This window comes from Triticum aestivum, chromosome 5D (genome assembly GCF_018294505.1).
Source record: "Triticum aestivum cultivar Chinese Spring chromosome 5D, IWGSC CS RefSeq v2.1, whole genome shotgun sequence".
NCBI lineage: Eukaryota > Viridiplantae > Streptophyta > Magnoliopsida > Poales > Poaceae > Triticum > Triticum aestivum.
Window position 1 is genome coordinate 457014836 of NC_057808.1, and position 27765 is coordinate 457042600.

At 44.8% G+C, this 27765-nt stretch overlaps 2 protein-coding genes across 3 annotated transcripts; both read left to right on the forward strand.

The window, feature by feature from the left end:
• The first annotated feature begins 11540 nt into the window (after positions 1–11540).
• Positions 11541–17682, forward strand: LOC123125503 (single myb histone 5). Of its 2 annotated transcripts, XM_044545984.1 has the most exons (8): positions 11565–11675; positions 11896–11983; positions 13501–13708; positions 13874–14097; positions 14215–14299; positions 15379–15462; positions 16152–16493; positions 17451–17682. In XM_044545984.1, the coding sequence occupies exons 3-8, from the start codon at positions 13559–13561 to the stop codon at positions 17463–17465; spliced, it is 900 nt and encodes a 299-aa protein (XP_044401919.1). In that variant the 5' UTR covers positions 11565–11675; positions 11896–11983; positions 13501–13558; the 3' UTR covers positions 17466–17682. The 2 variants fall into 2 exon arrangements, with proteins under 2 accessions (XP_044401918.1, XP_044401919.1); XM_044545983.1 differs by lacking the exon at positions 11896–11983 and having other exon boundaries at positions 11541–11675.
• A 4968-nt stretch (positions 17683–22650) lies between these two features.
• Positions 22651–27224, forward strand: LOC123122728 (BTB/POZ domain-containing protein At1g30440). The gene is made up of 4 exons (XM_044543058.1): positions 22651–23444; positions 24559–24628; positions 25069–26256; positions 26355–27224. Exons 1-4 carry the CDS (start codon positions 23371–23373, stop codon positions 26931–26933), a joined length of 1911 nt encoding a protein of 636 aa, XP_044398993.1. The 5' UTR covers positions 22651–23370; the 3' UTR covers positions 26934–27224.
• Positions 27225–27765: the final 541 nt, after the last annotated feature.

The following is a 27765-nucleotide window of genomic DNA, read 5'->3' on the forward strand; positions in this document are numbered from 1 at the left end:
CGTCGTGCTGACGGAACTCTCCCTCGTCCTCAACTGGATCAAGAGCTCGAGGGACGTCATCATGTTGATCGTGTGCTGAACACGGAGGTGCCGTATGTTTGGTGCTTGGATCGGTTGGATCGTGAAGACGTTCGACTACATCAACCGCGTTACTAAACGCTTCCGCTTTCAGTCTACGAGGGTCAATAGTGACGAGGTACGTGGACACACTCTCCCCTCTCGTTGCTATGCATCTCCTAGATAGATCTTGCATGATCGTAGGATTTTTTTTGAAATACTGCGTTCCCCAACAGTGGCATCCGAGCCAGGTCTATGCGTAGATGATATGCACGAGTAGAACACAAAGAGTAGTGGGCGATAATAGTCATACTGCTTACCACCAACGTCTTACTTTGATTTGGCGGTATTATTGGATGAAGTGGCCCGGACCGACATTACATGACCGCGTTCATGAGACTGGTTCTACCGACGTGCTTGGCACACAGGTGGCTGGCGGGTGTCTGTTTCTCCAACTTTAGTTGAATCGAGTTTGACTACAGCCGATCCTTGTTGAAGGTTAAAACAACACACTTGACGAAAAATCATTGTGGTTTTTATACGTAGGTAAGAACGGTTCTTGCTAGAAGCCCGTAGCAGCCACGTAAAACTTGCAACAACTGGCAGGACATCTAACTTGTTTTTGTAGGGCATGTTGTGATGTGATATGGTCAAGACGTGATGAGATATAATTTTTTGTATGAGATGATCATGTTTTGTAAAAGTTATCGGCAACTGGCAGGAGCCTTATGGTTGTCGCTTTATTGTATGAAATGCAATCGCCATGTAATTGCTTTACTTTATCACTAAGCGGTAGCGATAGTCGTAGAAGCAATAGTAGGCGAGACGAAAACGATGCTACGATGGAGATCAAGGTGTCAAGCCGGTGACGATGGAGATCATGACGGTGCTTTGGAGATGGAGATCAAAGGCACAAGATGATGATGCCATATCATGTCACATATTTTGATTGCATGTGATGTTTATCCTTTATGCATCTTATTTTGCTTAGTACAGGGGTAGCATTATAAGATGATCCCTCACTAAATTTCAAGGTATAAGTGTTCTCCCTGAGTATGCACCGTTGCTACAGTTCGTCGTGCCGAGACACCACGTGATGATCGGGTGTGATTAGCTCTACGTTCACATACAACGGGTCCAAGCCAGTTTTGCACACGCAGAACACTCGGGTTAAACTTGACGAGCCTAGCATATGCAGATATGGCCTCGGAACACTGAGATCGAAAGATCGAACGTGAATCATATAGTAGATATGATCAACATAGTGATGTTCACCATTGAAAACTACTCCATCTCACGTGATGATCGGACATGGTTTAGTTGATATGGATCACGTGATCATTTAGATGACTAGAGGGATGTCTATCTAAGTGGGAGTTCTTAAGTAATATGATTAATTGAACTTTAATTTATCATGAACTTAGTACATCATAGTATTTGCATGTCTATGTTGTTGTAGATCAATGGCCCATGCTACCGTTCCCTTGAATTTTAATGCGTTCCTAGAGAAAGCTAAGTTGAAAGATGATGGTAGCAACTACACGGACTGGGTCTGTAACTTGAGGATTGTCCTCATTGCTGCATAGAAGAATTACGCCCTGGAAGCACCGCTAGGTGCAAGACCCGCTGCAGGAGCAACACCGGACGTTATGAACGTCTGGCATAGCAAAGCTGATGACTACTCGATAGTTCAGTGTGCCATGCTTTACAGCTTAGAATTGGGACTTCAACGACGTTTTGAACGTCATGGAGCATATGAGATGTTCCAGGAGTTGAAGTTAATATTTCAAGCAAATGCCCGGATTGAGAGATATGAAGTCTCCAATAAGTTCTATAGCTGCAAGATGGAGGAGAATAGTTATGTCAGTGAACATATACTCAGAATGTCTGGGTACCACAACCACTTGACTCAACTGGGAGTTAATCTTCCTCATGATAGTGTCATTGACAGAGTTCTTCAAATCACTGCCACCAAGCTATAAAAGCTTCGTGAGGAACTATAACATGGAAGGGATGGATAAGACAATTCCCGAGCTCTTCGCGATGCTAAAGGCTGCGGAGGTAGAAATCAAGAAGGAGCATCAAGTGTTGATGGTTAACAAGACCACTAGTTTCAAGAAAAAGGGCAAAGGGAAGAAAGGGAACTTCAAGAACAACGGCAAGGAAGTCGCTGCTCAAGTGAAGAAGCCCAAGTCTGGACCTAAGCCTGAGACTGAGTGCTTCTACTACAAAGGGACTGGTCACTGGAAGCGGAGCTGCCCCAAGTATTTGGCGGATAAGAAGGATGTCAAAGTGAGAGGTACATTTGATATACATGTTATTGATGTGTACCTTACTAATGCTCGTAGTAGCGCCTGAGTATTTGATACTGGTTTTGTTACTCATATTTGCAACTCGAAACAGGGCCTACGGATTAAACGAAGATTGGCTAAGGACGAGGTGACGATGAGTGTGGGAAATAGTTCCAAAGTCGATGTGATCGCCGTCGGCACGCTACCTCTGCATCTATCGTCGGGATTAGTTTTAGACCTAAATAATTGTTATTTGGTGCCAGCGTTGAGCATGAACATTATATCTGGATCTTGTTTAATGCAAGACGGTTATTCATTTAAATCAGAGAATAATGGTTGTTATATTTATACGAGTAATATTTTTTATGGTCATGCACCCTTGATGAGTGGTCTATTTTTGTTGAATCTCGATTGTAGTGATACACATATTCATAATATTGAAGCCAAAAGATGCAAGGTTAATAATGACAGTGCAACTTATTTGTGGCACTGCCGTTTAGGTCATATTTGTGTAAAGCGCATGAAGAAACTCCATGCTGATGGGATTTTGGAATCACTTGATTATGAATCACTTGATGCTTGCGAACCATGCCTCATGGGCAAGATGACTAAGACTCCGTTCTTCGGAACAATGGAGCGAGCAACTGACTTATTGGAAATAATACATACTGATGTATGCGGTCCAATGAGTATTGAGGCTCGCGGTGGGTATCGTTATTTTCTGACCTTCACAGATGATTTGAGCAGATATGGGTATATCTACTTGATGAAACATAAGTCTGAAACATTTGAAAAGTTCAAAGAATTTCAGAGTGAAGTGGAAAATCATCGTAACAAGAAAAGAAAGTTTCTATGATCTGATCGTGGAGGTGAATATTTGAGTTATGAGTTTAGTCTTCATTTGAAACAATGTGGAATAGTTTCGCAACTCACGCCACCTGGAACACTATAGCATAATGGTGTGTCCGAACGTCGTAACCGCACTTTATTAGATATGGTGCGATCTATGATGTCTCTTACTGATTTACCGCTATCGTTTTGGGGCTATGCTTTAGAGACGGCTGCATTCACGTTAAATAGGGCACCATCTAAATCCGTTGAGACGACACCATATGAACTGCGGTTTGGCAAGAAACCTAAGCTGTCGTTTCTTAAAGTTTGGGGCTGCGATGCTTATGTGGAAAAGCTTCAACCTGATAAGCTCGAACCCAAATCGGAGAAATGTGTCTTCATAGGATACCCAAAGGAAATTGTTGGGTACACCTTCTATCACAGATCCGAAGGCCAGATAGTCGTTGCTAAGAATGTATCCTTTCTAGAGAAGGAGTTTCTCTCGAAAGAAGTGAGTAGGAGGAAAGTAGAACTTGATGAGGTAATTGTACCTTCTCCCGAGTTGGAAAGTAGTTCATCACATAAATCAGTTCTAGTGATTCCTACACCAATCAGTGAGGAAGCTAATGATGATGATCATGAAACTTCAAATCAAGTTACTACCGAACCTCGTAGGTCAACCAGAGTACAATCCGCACCAGAGTGGTACGGTAATCCTGTTCTGGAGGGCATGTTACTTGACCATGACGAACCTATGAACTGTGAGGAAGCGATGATGAGCCCAGATTCCGCGAAATGGCTTGAAGCCATGAAATATGAGATGGGATCCATGTATGAGAACAAAGTATGGACTTTGGTTGACTTGCCCGATGATCGGCAAGCAATAGAGAATAAATGGATCTTCAAGAAGAAGACTGACGCTGACGGTAATGTTACTATCTACAAGGCTCGACTTGTTGTGAAAGGTTTTTGACAAGTTCAAGGAGTTGACTACGATGAGACCTTCTCACCCGTAGCGATGCTTAAGTCTGTTCGAATCATGTTAGCAATTTCCGCATTTATGATTATGAAATTTGGCAAATGAATGTCAAAACTGCATTCCTTAATGGATATCTTAAAGAAGACTTGTATATGATGCAACCAGAAGGTTTTGTCGATCCTAAAGGTGCTAACAAAGTGTGCAAGCTCCAGCGATCTATTTATGGACTGGTGCAAGCCTCTCGGAGTTGGAATATACGCTTTGATAGTGTGATCAAAGCATATGGTTTTATACAGACTTTTGGAGAAGCCTGTATTTATTAGAAAGTGAGTGGGAGCTCTGTAGCATTTCTAATATTATATGTGGATGACATATTGTTGATTGGAAATAATACAGAATTTTTGGATAGCATAAAAGGATACTTGAATAAGAATTTTTCAATGAAAGACATTGGTGAAGCTGCTTACATATTAGGCATCAAGATCTATAGAGATAGATCAAGACACTTAATAGGACTTTCACAAAGCACATACCTTGATAAAGTTTTGAAGAAGTTCAAAATGGATCAGTCAAAGAAAGGGTTCTTGCCTGTGTTACAAGGTGTGAAGTTGAGTCAGACTCAATGCCCGACCACTGCAGAAGATAGAGAGAAAATGGAAGTCATTCCCTATGCCTCAGCCAGGTTCTATCATGTATGTGATACTGTGTACAAGACCTGATGTGTGCCTTGCTATAAGTTTAGCAGGGAGGTACCAAAGTAATCCAGGAATGGATCACTGGACAGCGGTCAAGAATATCCTGAAATACCTGAAAAGGACTAAGGATATGTTTCTCATTTATGGAGGTGACAAAGAGCTCGTCGTAAATGGTTACTTCGATGCAAGCTTTGACACCGATCCGGATGACTCTAAGTCACAAATCGGATACGTATTTATATTGAATGGTGGAGCTGTCAGTTGGTGCAGCTCCAAGCAGAGCGTCGTGGCGGGATCTACGTGTGAAGCGGAGTACATAGCTGCTTCGGAAGTAGCAAATGAAGGAGTCTGGATGAAGGAGTTCATATCCGACCTAGGTGTAATACCTAGTGCATCGGGTCTAGTGAAAATGTTTTGTGACAATACTGGAGCAATAGCCTTGGTGAAGGAATCGAGATTTCACAAGAGAACCAAACACATCAAGAGATGCTTCAATTCCATCCGCGATCAAGTCAAGGAGGGAGACATAGATATTTGCAAAATACATATGGATCTGAATATTGCAGACCCGTTGACTAAGCCTCTCTCACGAGCAAAACATGATCAGCACCAAGACTCCATGGATGTTAGAATCATTACTGTGCAATCTAGATTATTGACTCTAGTGCAAGTGGGAGACTGAAGGAAATATGCCCTAGAGGCAATAATAAAGTTGTTATTTATATTTCCTTATATCACGATAAATGTTTATTATTCATGATAGAATTGTATTAACCGGAAACTTAGTACATGTGTGAATACATAGACAAACAGAGTGTCCCTAGTATGCCTCTACTTGACTAGCTCGTTAATCAAAGATGGTTAAGTTTCCTGACCATAGACATGTGTTGTCATTTGATCAATGGGATCACATCATTGGAGAATGATGTGATGGACAAGACCCATCCGTTAGCTTAGCATAATGATCGTTTAGTTTTATTGCTATTGCTTCCTTCATGACTTATATATATTCCTAGGACTATGAGATTATGCAACTCCCGAATACCGGAGGAACATTTTGTGTGCTATCTAACGTCACAACGTAACTGGGTGATTATAAAGATGCTCTACAGGTGTCTCCAATGGTGTTTGTTGAGTTGGCATAGATCAAGATTAGGATTTGTCACTCCGTGTATCGGAGAGGTATCTCTGGGCCCTCTCGGTAATGCACATCACTATGAGACTTGCAAGCAATGTGACTAATGAGTTAGTTACGGGATGATGCATTACAGAACGAGTAAAGAGACTTGCGGTAACGAGATTGAACTAGGTATGAGGATACCGACGATCGAATCTCGGGCAAGTAACATACCGATGACAAAGGGAATGACGTATGTTGTTATGTGGTTTGACCGATAAAGATCTTCGTAGAATATGTAGGGGCCAATATGAGCATCCAGTTTCCGCTATTGGTTATTGATCGGAGATGTGTCTCGGTCATGTCTACATAGTTCTCGAACCCGTAGGGTCCGCACGCTTAACGTTCGATGACGATTTGTATTATGAGTTATGTGATTTGATGACCGAAGTTTGTTCGGAGTCCCGGATGAGATCACGGACATGACAAGGAGTCTCGAAATGGTCGAGAGGTAAAGATTCATATATTGGAAGGTTATATTCGGACATCGGAATGGTTCCGAGTGATTCGGATATTTTACCGGAGTACCAGAGGGTTACCGGAACCCCCGGGAGAAGTATTGGGCCTATTGGGCCTTATTGGAGGAGAGGAGAAAGGCCACGTGAGAGGGGCGCCCCCTCCCCTTTTCCAAACTGAATTGGACTAGGGGAAGGGGGCGGCCCCCTCTTTCCTTCTCCCTCTCTCTCCCTTCCCCTTTTCCCTCTCAGGTGGAAGGAAGGAGGGGGGCCGAATCCTACTTGGACTAGGAGTCCAAGTAGGACTCCCCCTTATGGCGCACCCCCCTAGGCCGGCCACCTCCTCCCCCTCCTTTATATACGGAGGTGGGGGGCACCCCAAAGGCACAACAGACATCTCTTAGCCGTGTGCGGTGCCCCCCTCCACAGTTTACCACCTCGGTCATATCGTCGTAGTGCTTAGGCGAAGCCCTGCGCCGGTAACTTCATCATCACCGTCGCCATGCCGTCGTGCTGACGAAACTCCCCCTCATCATCAACTGGATCAAGAGCTCGAGGGACGTCATCGTGCTGAACGTGTGCTGAACACGGAGGTGCCGTACGTTCGGTGCTTGGATCGGTTGGATCGTGAAGATGTTCGACTACATCAACCGCGTTACTAAATGCTTCCGCTTTCAGTCTACGAGAGTACGTGGACACACTCTCCCCTCTCGTTGCTATGCATCTCCTAGATAGATCTTGCGTGATCGTAGGAATTTTTCTGAAATACTGCGTTCCCCAACACGATGGAGTAATCTAGTTAAATATGACAGTTACTTGCAGTAATGACCAGGAAATAGTTAGCTATGCCTGAGGCCGTGAATAACATTAATACTAGCCCATAAATACCCCTCCTAGCGCACTCTATATAAGCCGAGAGGGAAGCACTGGGCTGAAGGTTGAGCATGCACACCTTGTACCTTACGCCAAGAGATGAGAGCACCACAAGAGCATGGTATTACCTCCAACGAAGAGGGCCCGAACCGGTATAAACCCTTGCGCTTACTCCCCTCTCAACCACTTGATAGATATGATATCCTCTACATTCATAGCCCCGTAGTATTGTCAGGATGATACCATGACACCTGACTTTAGAGGAATTGCTGCCATATATTTTTTGTATGAGTTGTATCATCATGTAGTTGCTCACTAGTGACACCTGCTTTGTCTGTGTTAGAAGAACAATTGTTTTTTGTTTTTGCTAGTCTAAACTCACATGTTTTTTTGTTATGGGTTTCATCACTATGGACATGTAATACATGGGGGAGGTAAAGAATGGCATATGTTTTCTAGAATAAAAGTAAATGTATGACCTTTTTACTACTCTTTTTTTTACATCAACCACAGAGTTGCCCATAATCAGTGCTACAATTGTTATAACTAGTGTCTCACTTGCTTGTGTTACTAAATCAACACTACTTCCATTTTAACTCTCTTTTTTGAGTTTTCCATCTTCTTTACATAGTTGAAAGTTGAGTTCTCATGATGCGCACACGATAGCCTTTTTGAAAGTTGAACCATGTACAACATGTACAGAAGTTTATTGGGATGAAGCTGTCATAGGACTACAACCCTAATGTATTTTTCATCGTTTTTAAATGGGATCACATTTTTGGCCTTTTTCTGTTGTTTCGCTTTTTTGTTGCGGAAAAAGAAGAAGCTAAGGTTGCTGGTACACAAAATGTGCACAAAAATGTCAGCCCAAATCAAGAAGTTCATGCAAGGTGTGGACAAGTTGGATGAGGATAGATGTCGGTGGGACCACCAGCAGCGAGCCAAGAATTGCAAGACAGCGACAACCAATGATAAAGGAAAGGCAAAAAGGGAAATTACTAGCAGGAAATGTGAGGGCAGTTCTTGAGTCTGATGAATATGAGGAAGAAATGGAGGAGGAAGAACTACAAGTTTCAGAAGAAGAAGAAGAAGAAGAAGAAGAGGTGGAATGTGAAAAAGAGGCGGAGGAAGAGGATGAATCAAAATAGGATGAGAGGGAGAAGGCAACTACAACCGATGAAGATGATATGATACGTTTAGCAGCCCCCCACTAGCAACAGAAGCTGATGAAGATGAACGAGACATGTGTGATGAGGTTGCGATGGATGTCGACAACTTCGTGGGGGGTGTCAGGGTTGAGTCTGGCACATCTCGAGTAGGGGGTCCCGAGCTGGTGATCTTGGCTAGATGGTAACATGACAAAGTGGGACATGATGTTTTACCCAGGGTTGGGCCCTCTTGAAGAGGTAAATCCCTATGTCCTGCTTCCGTTATATTGATTGTGGATGGGGTACAAAGTACAAGATGATCTACCTCAAGATCATATGTGAATGTCTCACCTCTATCGAGTATGTTCTATCGACTAGGGTAGCCTTGGTTTATATAATGCACCAGAGGGCTAGGATTTAGAGAGTCCTCGTCTTGTGCGCCAAATCTTGTGGAAGTTTCCTTTTATATGTCCTTGTATATGTCATGGGCTGCCTGAAGAGGCTCATTAATTAACCTCCACCGTGGTCCTCGGTCCGGCTCTCCTGGCCGGGCGACATGGTGAGTACCCCTAGTCTAGGACACCATCAGTAGCCCCTAAACCGGTCTTCAAGTTGGGGACACTCCTCGGTTCTTCTGAATTGTTCTTTGTGTTTGGGCATCATTCTTGAAAGTTGGTTCAACAAATCTTCTCATCTCCGATCTTGAGGATCACCGAGGTGTATCCGAAGAGTTCACATGTCCCGGCATCCGAGGAGCCCTTTAGGCCTTTATCAAGTGACTTGTTTTTTTGTAGCCAAGCTCCAATGCCAGATTGCCTCCAAAGTGGTGCACCACCTCGGTCTTGAGTTGTTGATGTAGGTTGTCGGCCTCCGAAAAAAAGTTTTCTGCCAAGTTGGTTGCAATTTATTCTCTTCCGAGATGTATAGCCAGTAGCCCTCAAGGTGCGTGTCGGCCTAAAATACGAGGTGCACCTGAAGGATAACATAAAACCAATGATCCCAGCAGCCCATGAGACTTATGTCGATTCATGAAATCAACATGAGGATCAAGTCCTTACTCAGCAGCATACTTTAGGATCAGAAACATGGTGTGTAGCCCTTGAGATTCTGGTTGGGTGCCGCCAACCAACCTGAGGATCGTAATCTCCTCGGAAACCATATTACACTTTAAATTTTCGGCATTGAATCATCAATTCAGTAGCCCCTGAGACTTGGATTGGGCAACATGTCCGACCCTAGGATTGCATCTACTCGAGAACTAGTTCAACCTCATTTTGTGTTTCGCAATCACCGAGGTGCAGCTCGGGAGGGAAGATGCCGAATTACGGGTCAGAAAACATGTTCTGGTTCTTCTCGTGGATGTTCTGTTGACATTTCGGCCTTGAACCCTTTATAAAAGTTGTTCAGATGGACGAGAAGCCTCGGTTTCCATGCCATACAACCGCTCATGCGAGCGGTCGCGGTCGCGTGAAACGTTGTCTTTTGCTCTGTTGCTTCTAGTGCGCCTCCTCCTGATTTCTTCTATCTCCTGCTTCACTCCTTTTCATGTTCTCATTTGATTTCATCCATATTTAGCCCATCTCTTACAGAAACACAAAAAAGAGAGGATTTGTGGAATCCTATGCTTTCATTAGTCATTAGTGGCAATATCGGAGCGAATATCTTGGTTTAAACAAAGGGTAGAGGAGTGTAAAAATACCACTCATCAGGATGTGTGGTACACGAGGTCTCACTGACTCTCATGTCTATGGCAAAGAGTAGCAAACACTAAAACTCGAGCACACAAAACCAAACCCTAAAACAACACCCTAAGGAGCGGGGGTATTTTAGGAGTGGAAAATGGAGATTTAGCTAGCTCAAGGATGGGAAGGGGGTCGAATCCAACCTTAAGTCAATCTCCTCTCTAAAAACGAACTATAAAAACTGCACTTAGTCTTTTACTCCAAAAATACATGGACCCAACCAAAAACTAAGGTGAGACAACACCTATAGATGACTATGGACGAAATTATAAAGTGTCATCTTGTATTTTTTTATTCATGTCCCTTACGTGTCACCATGGTGGCTTCAAAGTCCTGAAATCACCACTTGAAGCTCTGTCTTTGCTCCTTGCGTGTCTATTGCCATCTCCATGCTTGATCATACTCTGGTGTGTGTCATACTTGTCCATGCTAGTCCCTCCATTTTTGGGTAATGCAAATACATCTGACTAGGCATCATCACATTCTCATGAACAATAGTGGAAGTTCCTAGAAATTAAGGAACATAATAATTAGGCTCTAGTCATTGATCCTTGTATTTCTGAAACTTGAGCTGGTGTAGGGGTTGTGGATGTAACTATAGTAAGGATGACCTCATCAGGTCTACTATGGATTGTACATGGATGATAGTTGGAGTCATTGACTCTAGGCTTCCCCATCTTGAATCCTTGGGAAAGATTGTCCCTCACGAATAACTTGATGCACTATTTTCATTCGATCCTTTGAGCGAAATATGACAAAAGGAAGGAAAACCCATGGAAATGCAACGGAGAAGAGAACGAAAATAGAGAGTTGGGCTCATTGGCAGCATGGTTCTTGAGCCATGGATCGACCATGGGAGAAACAACATTTAAACCAAAATCATAGTTCGGATGTGGTGAATTGGACTCTTTGTTGCTCCGATATTTTTATTTCTAACCCCGTTTACAAAAATAAACATAAACCCATACATAAAAGTAGAGAAGAGCGAGTGTACTCAGCACTATCTTCTAGAATAATTGAAGTTCTAGATTTGTCGGAAGTAAAATTTATATGGGAAAAACATATTAATATATAAAACACCGTATTAGTCTTATGAGATCTAGAATTTCGATTACTTTGCAGGGGAGGGAGTAGCTGGACAAGGCGGTCATTTTTGTTATGGACATCCACAGGAAGAAAACATATTAAAGTTGTGCTAAATCAACGACAATTAATGTGGATCGAAAGGAGTAGTAGTATAATTCAAGAAGAGCACTCTGTTAACACCCTAAGGAAAAGGAAGGGGAGAAACAGAGCCCTGGTAAAATCCCATCCTCCGGAAGAAAAGTTTCCTCTTTGCCCTTCCTTTCTTCTCTGCCCTCGTCTCGTCGTGCCCCCTCCTGCCACCAAGCTCTCTCAATGCCAGCCGGCACCGAGCAGCCGCCAAGGTAATATCTCGTCGACGATTCTCGAAACAAATCCCTAACTTTCCTCCTCGGATTGGAACTACTCGCGCGATCCCTCGCACGCACCCTTTCTCCCCCCAAATCCGTTCCGGCTACCCCCGACTCTGTTTGGGCTCTCTCTTTATTTTCTTGCCCTTTGAACAGCGTCTTCCTCCGATCAATCGTATTGTGCTGATACGGTTCTTGGCCTCGGAATCGCCAGGCGAGCGACTGCATAGGCGCCCCGTAGTTCCTGGCCGCGATTAACGTGGCGCGAGCATTGGGGCCGAGAAGCCGGCAGTAAACCCTCCGTACGTGCTCTGTTCGACACGAAGTTTGGTGTGACATATTCGATTATTATGCCCGGTTTAGCTGATTTAGATCTAACTACAAAATCAAGCATCATGGTGTTTTTTTACTGCGATTGGGATTTGATTGTGGACGCATCGTGCTGTGTATCTAGATGGTTCTGTGTGGACTATATGTTTCATCATTACTGTGTTATTTCTTGGCCAATGCTAGTCTCTGTAAAGTGTAAAGTTCTGTCCTTTGTAGGCATATTAGATTAGATTCTGCACAGCAACGGTTTTTAAGTGATTTTGCGTGTACCAAGTTTCACTGTCCAGCATTAATCTCTGTTTGAAAGACTCCCTTCGGCATGTCAGTTTGGTCAAATCTGAAATATGGGGTGAACTTTCTTGGTGATACTGATGCACTAGGCAAGACTATCACATCGCCACCGTGTATGTGACGCTAGGGTTTGGTCATAGTCCACAGCAGTCGTTTAGGTGCCGAGTCATATTTTCTATTTCTGATGATGAATGAGCCATGTATGTCCCATATGCATCAATTTCTGCGCTGATAATTTGTTCAATTTGACGAGCAGCCTAACAGATACTTAAGCTGTTATTAGGAACCAATGGCACTTTACCAGTACTTCAATAATGTCTGGATGTGTTTCCTAAAACAGAGATGGTGGAGCAAATAGCTTTGTTAAATGCCCATCGTTATTGCTCTTATTAGTTATAATGGCTATGTTTTATGTCTTCTATTGTTATTTCTCATAGTTTGCTTGAGCCATTAGGCACTTGTCGACGTAGCAATGAAATTTGTCATGTATCAAACTGTGTTTCTTTTTAATAAGGGAAGACCAGTGGGCAAGCCTCCTGGGCGTTGCATCATACGGTACAACCATATGAAACAGTGCTTGCAACTTGCGCTTATCCGAAGATGCATCGAATGATCGAAGTCACTACATGTTTTCTATCTGAAAGTGGAAGTTTTAATTACCCCCGGCCTAGTCACCACATGTTTTAGCTTCTCACATTATTTCCGATGAATAACTAATTTGAATTTATCCTGTAAACCTAATTTGCAGCTTTGTTTCGCCATATCTTAAGGGCCATTATTTCGTTGGTATCAAAGTACCGTTGTGATCAAATGTGTATCACTAAGGAAATGATGGCTGTATTTTACAATGAGCGAAATAGAACGTCTTTGGTATTAAACAGCAACTATTCTTTTAAGGACTATAGATTTTCCCAGATTTCAGATGGTACTTCATCACTTCCCCCATTGTTTGGTATATGAAATTTGCTATGAACCTAGTATATTGCATTATTAACCAAAAAGGGGGCTATGATCCTAGTTCTCTTACTTATGTATGATGTTTTCTGCATGTTATATTTCGGGCAAGATATCCTTATTTAGGAGATTTAAGAATATTCAGTGTTTGCTGTGGGTATCGACCAAATGTAATCCAGCACTCGCCATCATACATGTTGTTTGTTCTGCAAGTATTGAAAATGTTCTGATGTAATGAATTCAGGTCAGAAGGTCCACCCTCGTGTTCGTATTGTATCTGACAGAGGAGATTGGTCCTAAGCATGGGTGCTCGAAAGCAAAAGTGGACTTCAGAGGAAGAGGCTGCTCTTAGAGCTGGCATAGCAAGGTATGGAGTGGGAAGTTGGCGCCTGATATTGAAAGATGATGACTTCAGGTCCATCTTGAGCTGCCGGTCAAATGTTGATCTAAAGGTTAGAACTGTTTACACGCCACTGCATTTTTGTTGAGGTCACTTACTTCAATAAGGGCCATCCAAAATTTCTCTTCTTGCAAATCATGTTTTGTTTAATTTTAAATTCCATATATCATCTTTAGTTATTGACGTGCATGCCTTTTGTCTGCTAAATACTACTTAGGACAAGTGGCGCAACATCAACGTATTTTTCACCGAATCAGGCTCTATGGATAAGGGAAGGACTGCCATGAAGAAGAACCGAGCTACTCCAAGGAGGAATGATCACCCAATGGCAAAGAGCACAGTTGCTTCTGATGTTGATGACGAAATTGTTGATGAACAGCCTATAGCATCAGTGTCAAGTGAACTGTGGAATGTTTCAATTCCAAAGAAATCGCGGTCAAGGTAATCATACTTATATAACATTGTATACCATAAATCCTGACAGTTATTACTTGTCACACAGTGCTATCCAAGACAAGTTATTATGGATGCTTCACTGTTTTAATGGCTTGCCTGCAGGCTAAACAATATCATATTGGAATCTGTCAAGAACTTGAATGAGCCTACAGGGTCACACAGCACTACGATTGCTAAGTACATAGAGGTTTGCATCCTCGTTTTATTTTATTTTCTCTCTAGAACTCGAGGCATATATTTTGCAATCTCTGTAAACTTTCTTATTGTTGTCTTCTTGCTTAGCTACTGTTTACATTTTTTTACGGAAGTGTTTATTTTTGTTAATGTTCATTTTTATGTACTTATATTTAGTCAGCCCATGCCAGCTTCTCGTGTATGGGTTCATTGTCTCGACTGACAAAAAATTCTTTGGACTATTCGACAGTTTTTGGAGAGGGTTTGGTCGCCCGTGAGTCAGCACCACAAAGAGAGAAAAATAGTATCAATGGACTAATGGGCAGTAAATGAAATCCTATGCAAACAGAGTTCTTACCAAAAATAAAAACTATATTTAGCCTGACTCTATTGTACCAAAATGAGCTCACATATAGCAACTAGTAGAATTCCATAATAAAACAAGTCTGGTACCTCAAGATATCCTGCAATTTTCTGTTGGGCAATCAACATACTATAGTCTCTTCTATCTGCTGGCTGCCACAACCAGGGTGTCGAAAACATGGTAGAACCGAGCAGTAAGCAGAACTGGACTGGTTCTGGTTTCCTGAACATCATTGCCAACTTTAAATATGTAATCATTCTTAAAAAAAAGGAATTCAAAATGCAGGAAATGTGAATCAGTTTTCTTGCCTTGGAGACTGACCCAAAGCCATGCCCTACCTGATTCCAGTTTTGTAACCCTACCTCAGCTACTGATCCATCTTTTCTTTAATGAATTGCTGCATCCTTTTCTTTCCCCTTTGCTAAAAAGAATGCGACAGAGAGGAGAGACGTCACACAGATTTCATTCCTTTAGAGTAAGGAGGCTCAAACCCGGGTTGGCTAAGCATGACGTTCATGGTCTAGACACTATCCAGTAGAGCTCCTCTTTCCTGTTCCTTGCTGATCAAACATCATTACTTCTTGTAGAGCTTTGATGTCATTTTGAAGAGATGACCGTGTTTGCAGTTGCTCCCTTTTGCTAATAGAAATCTTGTAGGAACATATTGCACTTACCCTTGTTTGCTTTCACCTTTCATGTGATAACTTTACTAACCTGGTTCCAAATAGGAGGAATATTGGCCACCTAGTGATTTTGATCGCATGTTGTCTGCAAACCTGAAGGACTTGACCACCAGTGGAGAACTGATAGAGGTAATGCCCTTTTAGTTCTTAACTTCATATGTATCCTTTCTAGAGGAATAATAAAGCTATTACAGTATTGATGTTTGAGTTGGAACTATTTGGTCACCACTCATGGAGCAGCGTCAAACTAATTAATTACTTCTATACCACCTACTTCATGAGAACATTTGGAAGACTAATTTCATTCAACTGAATAGTTGGCATCGATGGCATATTTACTAAAGCAGAATGCCAGAATCTACGAATCATTTCCAATATGTGCATGTTTCAGCATAATTGCATATGTGTACCGAAATATGCATACACTTATTTATGTGTGTACCATACTCTATTAGACTACAAGAACAATGCCAAACATGTGTGCCAGATAACACCAATTAGTTTTGCATAATGATTTCCTATTCGGTTTCATGTGGAATCTCATTGAATTGCAATTTTGTAATTTATTTGTACTAAAATGGTGGAAGTGTTTTTTGGTTGCTGGGATTACTGTTGTTCGTGACTTATCACTTGGTGCTTATTCTTTATCCCTTTTGAATTTTGAGCCAACCAGCTGCTTGGTTCTGCAAATTCTGTGGGCATGTGAAGTGGCTTAAGCCATGAGGAATGGACTGCTGTTATCTCAGCTTAGGATATAGTTATTCGTATGAAAAGTATAGACTACAGGCCATTTTAGTATGCCACTATGAATATTGCAGGTTAATCGGAAGTACAGGATTGCACCTGCACCTGGTTCAATGTACTCTGAGGGACGAAGCCCCGAAACACTGCTGCTAGAAGACATGCAAAGAGAGCCCCAGAAAATAGAGAGTGATGATATTAAAACCTTTACAAAATCTCAAGTTGATGCTGAATTGGCGCATATGATAACCATGACCGCCGAAGAGGCTGCATCCGCTGCTGCTCGTGCAGTTGCAGAGGCAGAGGCTCTCATGGCAGAAGCTGAAGCAGCGACGAGAGAAGCAGAGGCGGCAGAAGCAGATGCCCAAGCTGCGCAAGCTTTCGCTGAAGCAGTAAGGAACAGAAACGTTACAGAACTGGTAATAGCCCTAGTCTTATAATTTCTAGTTACATGTCCAATGGTGCTTCTTTGAGATGTTGGAAATTTCTCGGTAACCGATTGGTTATACCTGGTTAGAAAGAATGCTAAATTGAGCAATTTTTCATAAAAATCGTTGACTTATGGAGTAAGATTATGATTTTCTAAAGTAGATATAATTCATGTTTTTATTGTTATTTGCACTCACTCATGCATGTTATTTCCCCCAGTCAAACCATATTATTTTGATCATAGTTATTGGCTAGTAGCATATGTAGTTTGGATATATGAAAATGATATGAGCAAAGACGCCATAAAAAAATGGTTACATCATCTCTCGAATGTACAATAATAATATTAGTGGTTGAAGTGGTACATTATTAAATTTGAGAAACAAAAATCGTCGCTCTTTCATCACTGGAGGGATTAGTCATGAATAATATTGAGGCCATGAAAAAAAAACCTCTGAAACAGTATGTTCTCAAGTTAGCCAGAAACAAGCAATAAACTTGACCAGGTTTTGATGACTTTGTACTATTAATTTAGTCGAATAGTGATTGGCTATTTTTTTCTTGTTATACTTGTAAATAGTCCTCTGCTCGAACTGTCAAGGATTTAAATCAGGCATTACCACGGACAAAAAATTACTATAGCTGACCAAACCATGACCAGGGCCATAAAAACATGAAGCAAGTGGGATCCACTTAGTATATGCTTGTGCCTTTTGACCTTGTTTTTATGTGTTTTGTCATGTGGTCTCCTGGACAGATATATCAGAACTAGGTAAAGGTATCATTAATTATCTTGACATCAAAGCTCACTGAGATGTTAGGTGAATAGTATTAGTGTTGATTTTAAGCGCATGCATGCCTTTGGCATTGTTGAAAGATTATTATGTTTGCTGGCTGCTCCATGAGAGATTCTGACTCCCTTCATTCATGTTGATTTTGGTGCGCAGATGGCCCAGTCTTGATGCAGCTACCCTGAGCCGCTCCAGCCCAGCATTGACGCAGGATGCAGATGATGCCGTACCTCACACTTGAAATTTCGGTTGGATTAACAGCAGCCGCCCTCCTTTTTCTTCTTCTTCTTCAAAAACAAAAGAAAACAGCCAAGCTCCAGTTTCACCAGCGTATGTTCCTGGAGCAGCAATGCAGCAACAGCAGCGCCCCTCACCCACCAATTTTGCATACCGTTTGTAGCATCATCATCAACGCTGCATTTTTTTTTTCTGTAAACGCCGAGACCCGTCGTGGCGCACGGCGGTGGTCCGACCGCCGTCGACGCGACGGTCGATCATGGCGTGGTGGTGGAACAGGCCGATGGACCAGATGAGATGAGAACCGTTTGACCTTTAGGTGGCCGGCGGACTCGTTTACACAGGCTGGAATGTGGGTGCGTCCGTCAACCACCCCCGTCGTCGTTTCTCGCTTTCGGTTGGAAGCACCAGCGGCAGTTCGTAGTGGTAGTAGGGCGACACTTTTCTCGTGTGGTCTCGGACGGATAACAGTCAGATTGCATGCAAATACGGTTCGTCGGGCGTGTGCGACGGTGGATCTCATCTCCCTTTCTTTTGGTACCAAATGATTGTCTTGTTACCGTGCGCGTTGGTGCCGACCGGCTTGGTGCTTCCGGCTATGATGTGTGGTGTAGACGTGTAGTGTAGGGGCTTGCTTGGAAGCTCGAACACAATTTTGTCAGGGCTGGAATTCGCGGTGTCGAAAAGAAAAGGGACGCTATGAGCCACGTCTAGCTAGGTCGCGTCGACGGGCCGGGGTGGTCGGACTAATACGCCAAAATTTCCTGGAGCAGCAATTGGGATGAGGAACTAATACGCCAAAATTTCCTACATCCTGACGCAGAGGCAATCTTGAATATTCCCCTCAATTCTGTGGGAGGGGAAGACATCTTGGCATGGGACTTGGAAAAGTCAGGAAACTACTCTGTAAAGTCAGCGTATCGATCTCTTATGACTCGCAACGAGCCTGGCTCCATAGAGGAAGGGACGATAACGGAATCTTCATCGGCAAACAGAGAGCTGTGGACTGCACTTTGGAAGATCCATGTGCTACCGAAGGTTAGAGTGTTCTGGTGGCGAGTTCTCAGAGGCATCTTACCGGACTCGGTGACCTTGCAGTACAGGCATATCAAAACCAGCGGCCGGTGTGACATCTGCATGGCCATGGATGAGAATCTGCTGCATGCGCTTGTTTCTTGCACTCATGCAAGGAAATTTTGGGCAGCAGCTAAGGACCGCTTCGGCTTCCAGCTACCACAGCTGCACCCCGATACTTGGGCTCGTGACATTCTGTTGGACAGCTTGTTCTCTGATGATACACGGTGCAAAATCATCTCCATCATGCACTCTATTTGGACTTCAAGGAATAACTGGACTCATGGCCGAGACGGGTATGACCCGGCCACGGCGCTGAAACGGGTGCATGAAGCTCTCTCCATCATCGACATCCCGGGATGACGGACCAGGACTGCGAGCCAGGGTTGGCGTCCTCCGGAGGCGGGATGTATCACTATAAACACTGATGGATCAGTGTATGCAGATACGACTAGGGGAGGGGCGGGGGGTGGCTCGCTCTCACCTCTCTTTCCTAGGAGCATGGTGTAAGCCTTTGCCAGGCGCTTCGACCCTTTCATCGCCGAGCTACTGGCCTTTTGGGAGGGGGTCATCTTCGCCCAACTCCGAGGTTTCTCACATGTGATCATGGAGGTGGACTGCTCACAGTTGGTCGACATCTGGAACTCGCGAGGCAATTCTAGATCGGTTGCTTCGCCCATCTTTAGAGAGTTAGTGGAGTACGTCGTTACTTTTACTTCTTTTTCGGTTCGACATGTTGGTAGGGAAACAAAATGTGCCGGCCCATCTTTGTGCTCAGCGTGCATGTACACTTGATGGGACGGAATGCTGGCTAGAGAGCAGCCCGGATTTTATCCGACCCAGCCTACGGGCAGATTGTAACCGACTACTGTTATTTTGAATAAAGTCCGAACTTCGATGAAAAAAAACTAGGTCGCGTGGCAATCCGTACGCATGTGGCGATAAGATTGGGGGAGTAGTCATAACTTGGATAATACACCGCCGGCTAACGTAACGGGAGACTCTACAAACCCCGATCGAGGAGTTGACAAGCAACGGCGTCATCTGCACGCATGTCTGCCCATGCTATTACACCTGGGGCATAGCATAGAAAATTATTGTTTTGGGATGGTTTAGTTTCCCCGATGTGCTCGTGAGTCGTGGCGTACGGCTCAAACATGCGCCACCAACGTGCGTCGTATCTCCTTGCATTGCACAGGATGGCCTTCAGTAGAAAGAAAAGAAAAGAATCTATCTACGCCAAGATGGTCCGCAAATTTGAGCGCTCAAAGTAGATGGGAAGATCTTAAACCTCTTCGCTTCGTTGTGTTTATCACCCCCAATATATGAGATGTTTTGAACTACCGATGCGATGGAATTTGATTTGATTTATGCAACGAAACAGCATAGGGCAGGGGAAAACCCCCGCCCAGCCCCCGCTGGATCGCTATTTTAATAATGATCCAAAACGCCTTATATTAGTTAACGGAGGGAAGTAGTGATTACAGATAGTACATCTAAGAGCATCTCTAACAGACCACGTATAATGTCGACCGTAAACTGCGTATACAGTTCGCGGAAAAGCGGTTTTGCGGGCCGGCGCGGGCGGCGGCCGAGCAGACCCCGCAAAAGCGGACCCGTAAACCGCCGGCCCGCAAATCAGTAATTTGCATTTCAATTTAGGGCATGAAAACACATTTCTTTGCATCTTTATTTTCTTCAAGGATATTGGATACATAAATAATACACCAAATCTTTGCTAGAATAGTAAGACAAAAAAAAACAAGAACCACAATCATGCATTTTAGAAGATATCCAACTTTCATAACTGCTCCCAGTAGTTGCATCAACATCTTCTCCATGCATTCATTGTTGATCTGCGGATTATTGATCTTGCATTCTTCATTCTTCTTCTTTGATTCTAAAGAAGTAGACGTTGCTTCTCTTCTAGTTTCTTCTTTAATTGCATATGCAGCCACATCATTAGCCTCAATTCTAGCAACGAGTATACGAACAACTATTAAGTTTCTTTCTATCAATAAATCGATGCATTCTTCTTCTCAAGAGCAAAATGAGCATCCATCTTCCTACAAACATGACCATCTCAATAAGCTATCGAAATTGAACAAGAACATACCTCGTCGTTTTCGCATTTGAAGAATACCCATCCAGGGTGTTTCGGCGTGCTAGATGTTCTGCGTATCACTGTCTGCTTGCAGTCGTCGCACCGTATGAGCGGCATCAGCGAGCCGCTACGCGAGCGACGAGCCCGGACAACGGTCGGCCGAGTACTTGCCGGCAAACCGACGGCGGCGGCTAGAGGACGAATCAGTACCTGCATGCGGGGCTGCGGCTTTGCCGGGGCTTTGCGGGGTGCTCCCCGACCAATCCATGGCTTGGCGCAGCCACCGGTGGCCGGAAACGCCAAATCCGGCAGCCGCGACAAAACAGCCGCCGACCTGTAACTATCCGGCCGGCCGAGGTAGGAGGAAGTGGTGGAGGACAATCTCGGGCGTGTGGCGGCCCGCCGGTGTGATCCCGACGGCTGGTATGGCCGAAATCATAGGCGGCGGTGGAGGAGGTGGGGAGTGCGGGCTGAAATGCCCCCCCCCCCCTCCGCGCTAGCCGCTACCTCTATATACAAGTCACCGATGGGGCGAGGGGGACCAGCATTTTCGTGGGTTGGGGTGGGACTTTTGCCGCGCCCTGCAAAAGTTTTTACGGGTCCGACGTGTTTGCGAGGTCTGGTAGGGCAATATTTTTCGCGCGGACCCGTATGTTAACGGTTATTTTACGGGTCGGGGCATTATACGGAGTCTGCTCGAAGCTGGTAACATAGTCCCGAACTGAATTTCGTTGAACCGTGGTGGACATATGTGTGTTCATGTTAGAGTACGTTTGGACACTGCGTACAATGATTGATTCACATACTATATCACAAGTGCAAAACCATAATAACTGGATTAACACCCAGCATCCATGCATCGAGCTAGTCCCAACGAGTTGACCTTCCTTGTGCACCCAGCCGGGCGCGGCAAACAGCGGCGGCATCTGCACGTACACGCAAGCACCCCGCAACTGCCACGCTAGCCCCCAAACAAGCCACCTGTTTTATTTTACTCCTATCACACCAAGGTGGTTTGGGTTTTCTCCAGGCACGTACGTATACTACCGACTACGTAAGGTTAAAGACATGCACCCCCAATCGAGAACAACATTTGCCGGTAGCCCAAGCTTCCATTTTTTTTCCCAAAAAACAAATAGCAGTAGTATGAGATATACGACGATTTGATTTGCGCCTCCAAAGATTCTTAACAAAAGGATTTGCAGCTACAAGTGTGCAACCCTAGAACTAGAGGACAACCGTACCTAGATTTGAAAATGCTACGGACGTCCGGAAATATATCGAGGTCAAGAGGACAAAGCGGTGGCTAAGATGCATGCATAAACAAACGTTGCCGGGCTGTACTGGCACACCGCCTCTCTCTCTCTCTCTCTCTCGTTCAGAGAATCTGTGTACACGCAGCCCAAGATTTCCAGAGCCTTTAATGCCCTCCTCATCATCAGTAGAAATATTAACTCCCGCGCCAACAACCCACGCAGCAGACTGGCAGGCAGGAACGCACACCCCCCGCTCCTCCCATACGCACCTTGCTTTTATTTTTCAAAGAAAAAAGAAACACCCTTTTTTTTTCTGGAATATACTAGAACGCCTTCCAAAAATATTACTACTCCTAGCTTTGGGATACTTGCGCCATTACTACATTTTCCCCTTCTCTATCACACAAGTATAGATTCCTACTACTACTCTAATTTATTTCCCACCATTTCCGCTGCAATCGATGGGAACCAGCCGTGCATTTCTGCAGCCGCAACATTTCCGCCTGTCGACCCAACCAAATAATTGATTGATAATAATAACCAGCCATTAGTTGACCTGCTGCCTTGTCTGCCCTCCCTTGTCGTCTGGCCCTTCCGTCTGACGCCTACTACTACCAATTGACCCGATTCCTTTTTCTTCCTCCTCGCAACAAAACAATGTCGAGCTGGCAATGAATTGCCACCAGAAAAGGAAAAAGATCTCTGCAGCTCGTTTACACCCAGTCATGGCGCTGTCCCTGTGACCACAAGCCCTAAAAAAATACAGGAGTAGAAGTAGTACTAGAGGGGAAAAAAACAGCGCCAACTGCTTCCCCTCTCCATCTCCACCTCCACCTCTCCTCTAATCAAACTCCCCGAGAGCTTCTTAATCACCCACGAAAGCAGAGAGAGAGAAAGAGAGAGAGAGAGAGGAGCAGAGGAGGGTGAAGACACAATAGAAACTGCCGTCTTCAAGGAGAGAGAAATAGAGAGAGAGAGAGCCCACCTCCACCTCCTCCCCCAACCCAACTACTCGCCTGCTGGCCTCCTCCCCAACCCCCATTGTGAGGTGAGGTGATCCCCCCGGCGCCGGCGCCCACCATCAACTGCTTCAATTGAATTGGTGCTCCTCTTTCTGCAACCCCCGCTTGGTTTATTGGAGGAGAAGAGTAGTTGGATCAGCAGCAGGCCCGTCGCCAAAAGAGTCTCCAACCATGTATCGCTGCTGACCCTGCGCCCTGCCCTCCCCTCCCCTCCCCTCCCTTTCTTTCTTTCGCGGGGAGCTGACTCCGGCGGCAGCGGGAGAGAGCGAGAGAGAAAGGGGCAGACCAGGCCATGGCCTGAGCTTTCGACTGGTGGTCGGGGCTTCTTCATCTGCGCTCGAGTCCTACTCCCACAGCCTTCTTTGGGCCCCTCGTCGTCCAGGATGGCCGCGTCGGCGTCGGCGTCGGTCAAGCTGGGATCAAAGCCTGACGCCTTCAGAAGGCAGGGACAGGCGTGGTAAATTTCTTGCCCTCATTATTCACTTCCTCCCTGTTCGCACGTTGTTCTTCTCTGCGTTAATTTAGCTTTCATTTGATTTCTGCGGTACATACACATGCTCGCTCTCCCTTGCCCGGATACAGAATTTGGCCTTCTTGTCTTGTTCCTGCCCTTCTTTTCCTACTAGCTGAAACCTGAAAGAAAGAATTTAGGGGAGAAACTAGGACCAGAGTAGTTGGTTGGCCTCTTGGGGTTTCTGCTCAAATTGGTGCGAATTTGGTGGAGCTCTGTCTGGGGGTGCCATAATTCACAAGTCTAGCTTGCTTGGCTGGACTGCACTTGCGTGATGCATCTGCTGCAGTCGTTTTGTTTCTACTCCTCTACAGGCCACTTTCATATTCACCTATTTTCAATTGCAAAACCATGGGATTGGGTTAGCAGAGTTGGTTTACTTGCTCCTCCTTGCTTGTCATGCATGGGTGATTGACAAAGAAAATTCAGGGTTGAAAACATTAGTTTCAAAAATGCTATGCTAGTTGCCAAAAAAAAAAAAATGCTGAAAAGAAGGCGTGAGCCGGAATTTCAAATTTCGTTTTGTTACCGACGACACACTTGTTGATGAGGAATACTTCTCACGAAATCAGGGAAGACTTGCGGTATTGTTCCCCTGCTTTGCTGCCCCATTGCACATGCTAGATACAGTTCCACCATTCAAGTATGGTGGGGGTGTTATTCACTTATTGTACCCAAAAATATGAAATATGCACAGTTGAATGCAGTTGACCGCTTCTGCAATCAGTCTGTGGTGGCCGGTGGGGCTCGCCTGCAGTTTTTCATGGATCCACATCACATTGGTTGGCAGCGAGATGCTATCGTTCCTCATTTATAGAGGACGATGCAACCAACATGTAATTATTTAGTAGGGAGCAGGTTTGGATTTTGTTTTAAATGGATAACCCAAGCTTCCCATGTTTCATGAAATCAACCACCTTTAGCACCATTGTTTGTGGCATCAGATCAAAGGGACCATTACCGTCGATATATATATGTTCAAATGTGCTCTGTGAAGTTTCGTATTTAAATACGTCCGATATAGTGATGTTGACTTTTCTTCTGCTTTTGAACCTTCTAGGTTCTGCACAACAGGACTGCCCAGTGATGTTACCGTGGAGGTTGGGGATATGTCTTTCCACCTTCATAAGGTAATATGCATTTCCTCTTAGTGTCTGTAAATTATTCGCCCTCTATGGCGCTAGAAACAGCTACTGTATAACTTGTTACTAGAACGCCCCAGAAGAAAGATATTTAAAGTTTTGGTATTAAAAAGGATGTAGTTCAAAGCATCAAGGTGAACTAACAAACTTTAGTCTCTCGTGACATGCAAACATTGTCTATTATAAATCAGCAAGGAACTACATGTGGATTTATAGGAATATATGTTGTCTTTATTAAGAAGGATAAGCACTCCTTTTTGGAGAATTAATTTGTGGCAACATTTCATCTTTTGAAAAAATGCACATGACATTGTTAACTTTCTCAGTGGTCATTCATGCATCTTTACTGATTTTTCTTACCTTGTACTTGTCGACCTTCACTATACACTGGCTGTTTTTCTCCTTAATGTTGGTTATCCTCTTTGCAGTTCCCTTTACTTTCCAAAAGTGCCGTTCTTGAACAGTTGATTGAGGAGAGTTCAGACCAGGAAGAGAGCATCATCAAACTAAATGATATCCCAGGGTGTGCAAAATCATTTGAGATGGTGGCAAGATTCTGCTATGGAGTGAAAATAGAACTATCTGCTGCAAATGTCGTCCACCTGCGTTGTGCCTCTGAGCATCTCCAGATGACTGAAGAAATATCTGATGACAACCTGATTGCACAGACAGAAATGTTCCTTAACCAGGTGGTGCTTCGTAACTGGAAAGATTCCTTGAAGGCCCTCGAAACCTGCGATGACCTTCTCCCTCATGCTGAAGATCTTCAAATTGTTAAGAGATGCATCGAGTCATTAGCATCGAAAGCAACCACTGATCCGAACCTGTTTGGCTGGCCGATAAGGGAACACGGCATCATGCAAAGCCCTGGAGGCAGTGTACTGTGGAATGGGATCAGCACCGGTGCCAGGCCCAGAAACTTCAGTTCAGACTGGTGGTATGACGATGTTTCATCATTGAGTTTTCCCATGTACAAGAGATTGCTATCTGGCATGGAGTCTCGACGCATACGGCCTGAGATCATCGCTGGTTCTTTGGCATACTATGCGCGGAAGTACATCCCAGGACTCAGTAGGCGCAACAGTATGGGAACAATGCCCCTGGCTGGCACTCTTTCTGATGTAGAACAGAGGAACTTGCTTGAGGAGATCGACAGACTATTGCCTGTTCAGAAGGGTTTGGTGCCTACAAAACTCTTGCTCGGGCTGCTTAAAACATCCATGATTCTGAAAGCCAGCTCCACCTGCATTGCCAACTTGGAGAAGCGCGTCGGCATGCAGCTTGACCAGGCCAGTCTGGAAGATCTACTGCTGCCAAACTACTCTTACACCATGGAAACACTGTACAATGTGGAGTGCGTGCACAGGATTCTTGAGCACTTTCTGGCAATGGACCAAGCCAACGGCGGTTGCTCCCCGTGCATCGATGACATGATGGCGTCCCCTTCCATGATACCGATCACTGCTGTTGCTAAGCTGCTTGATGGCTATCTTGCAGAGGTTGCACCGGATGTCAATCTGAAACCTCCGAAATTCCAAGCTCTAGCATCTGCTTTGCCTGAGTATGCCCGGCCACTAGATGATGGCCTCTACCGCGCCATTGATGTGTACTTGAAGGTACATCTTGTATCCTACTTCTATCTGCATCTGCATGACATACGCACAATCTGCATTTGCAGCTGCATGACATCATTTTGATTTTGTGTTGCTCACAGGCACATTCCTGGCTATCAGAAGGCGAACGGGAGCAGCTATGCCGGCTGATGGACTGCCAGAAGCTGTCCCTGGAGGCGTGCACCCACGCGGCGCAGAACGAGAGGCTGCCGCTGCGCGTGGTGGTGCAGGTCCTCTTCTTCGAGCAGCTGCAGCTGAGGACCTCGATCGCGGGGTGCCTGCTGGTGTCGGACAACCTGGAAGGGTCCTCCAGGCCGCTGCGGAGCGGCGGGGTGGCGATGTCCGGCGAGGCCGGGGGGTGGTCGGCGGCCGTGAGGGAGAACCAGGTGCTGAAGGTGGGCATGGACAACATGAGGATGCGGCTGGCGGAGCTGGAGAAGGAGTGCTCGGACATGCGGCAGGAGATCGAGAAGCTGGGGCGCGGCGGCGGCGGCGGTGGCAAGAGCGGCGGCGGCTGGGCGTCCCATGTCCCGAGGCGGTTCAGCCTGAAGATGAAGCCGCAGATGTGCAGCACCCAGGAGGGGTCGGTGAGCGAGCAGCAGAAGAGCATGAGCGCCAAGCTCGACAAGCTGCAGGCCAAGCTGTCCAAGCAGAAGCGCCAGCTCTCCGCCGACGCCTGAATGAAACGCCAAACTCCCTGGTTACTCCTGTGATTTTAATTAACTTGGTGTGAGCTGTGTTATAGTTTCCGTAGCCGTTTCGTTTAGGTTTACATGTGCCAAGTGCAGTGTTTTGAGTCCCTTGGTGTGAACATTTCTGGTGTTTTCTTTGGGTGTGTTGGTTAGTGGGAATGGAAATGTGTAGCAAAGTTATCATGTTGCTCTGTGTTTACTGAAGTAGTGCAAGTGGTCGTCAGTTCGTAGTTGAGGGGACTGAAATAGTACTACTATCTATGCACATATCTTTGATCATTTGGACTTGTAGATCATTTCCTCTTTGGTTCGATTGTTCAAACAAAATGTTCAGACACGCAACGCACGGTCAGTATCATTGGCACGAGTGGTGATTTGTGTGGACTGAGGAAGTTAAGGCCGCTGCAAATAGTCCAGTTGATTCCTTTGACCTCTGAAGCTAAGCATCCTTGTCTGCTCTGCGAAGGCCAGAGTCTGACCAGAAATCGCCATCTCAGGTCAATGCAAAGAACCTGTGACACATCAAGCAAGAGAATTGCTGACCAAATCAAACAGATTCTGTGGCCAGCACGGAGCCATCGAGCTGGCAATGCAGATTTGATGCATCTTTTCCACATCATAAATCTCTAGGTTTCTCTAGAAACCAGAGGGAAATCTCTTTTGTACTTTATTTCTTTCTTTCTTACTAGCGGCGCAAAGCGAGCTCAGCAGACAGTGTGATATCTCTACTCCTATAAAAAGCTGAATTGATGATGATGATGTGCCTGTCATCCTTCATTTACAACCATTCGATATACATCCAACGCATCTGAGACAAGCT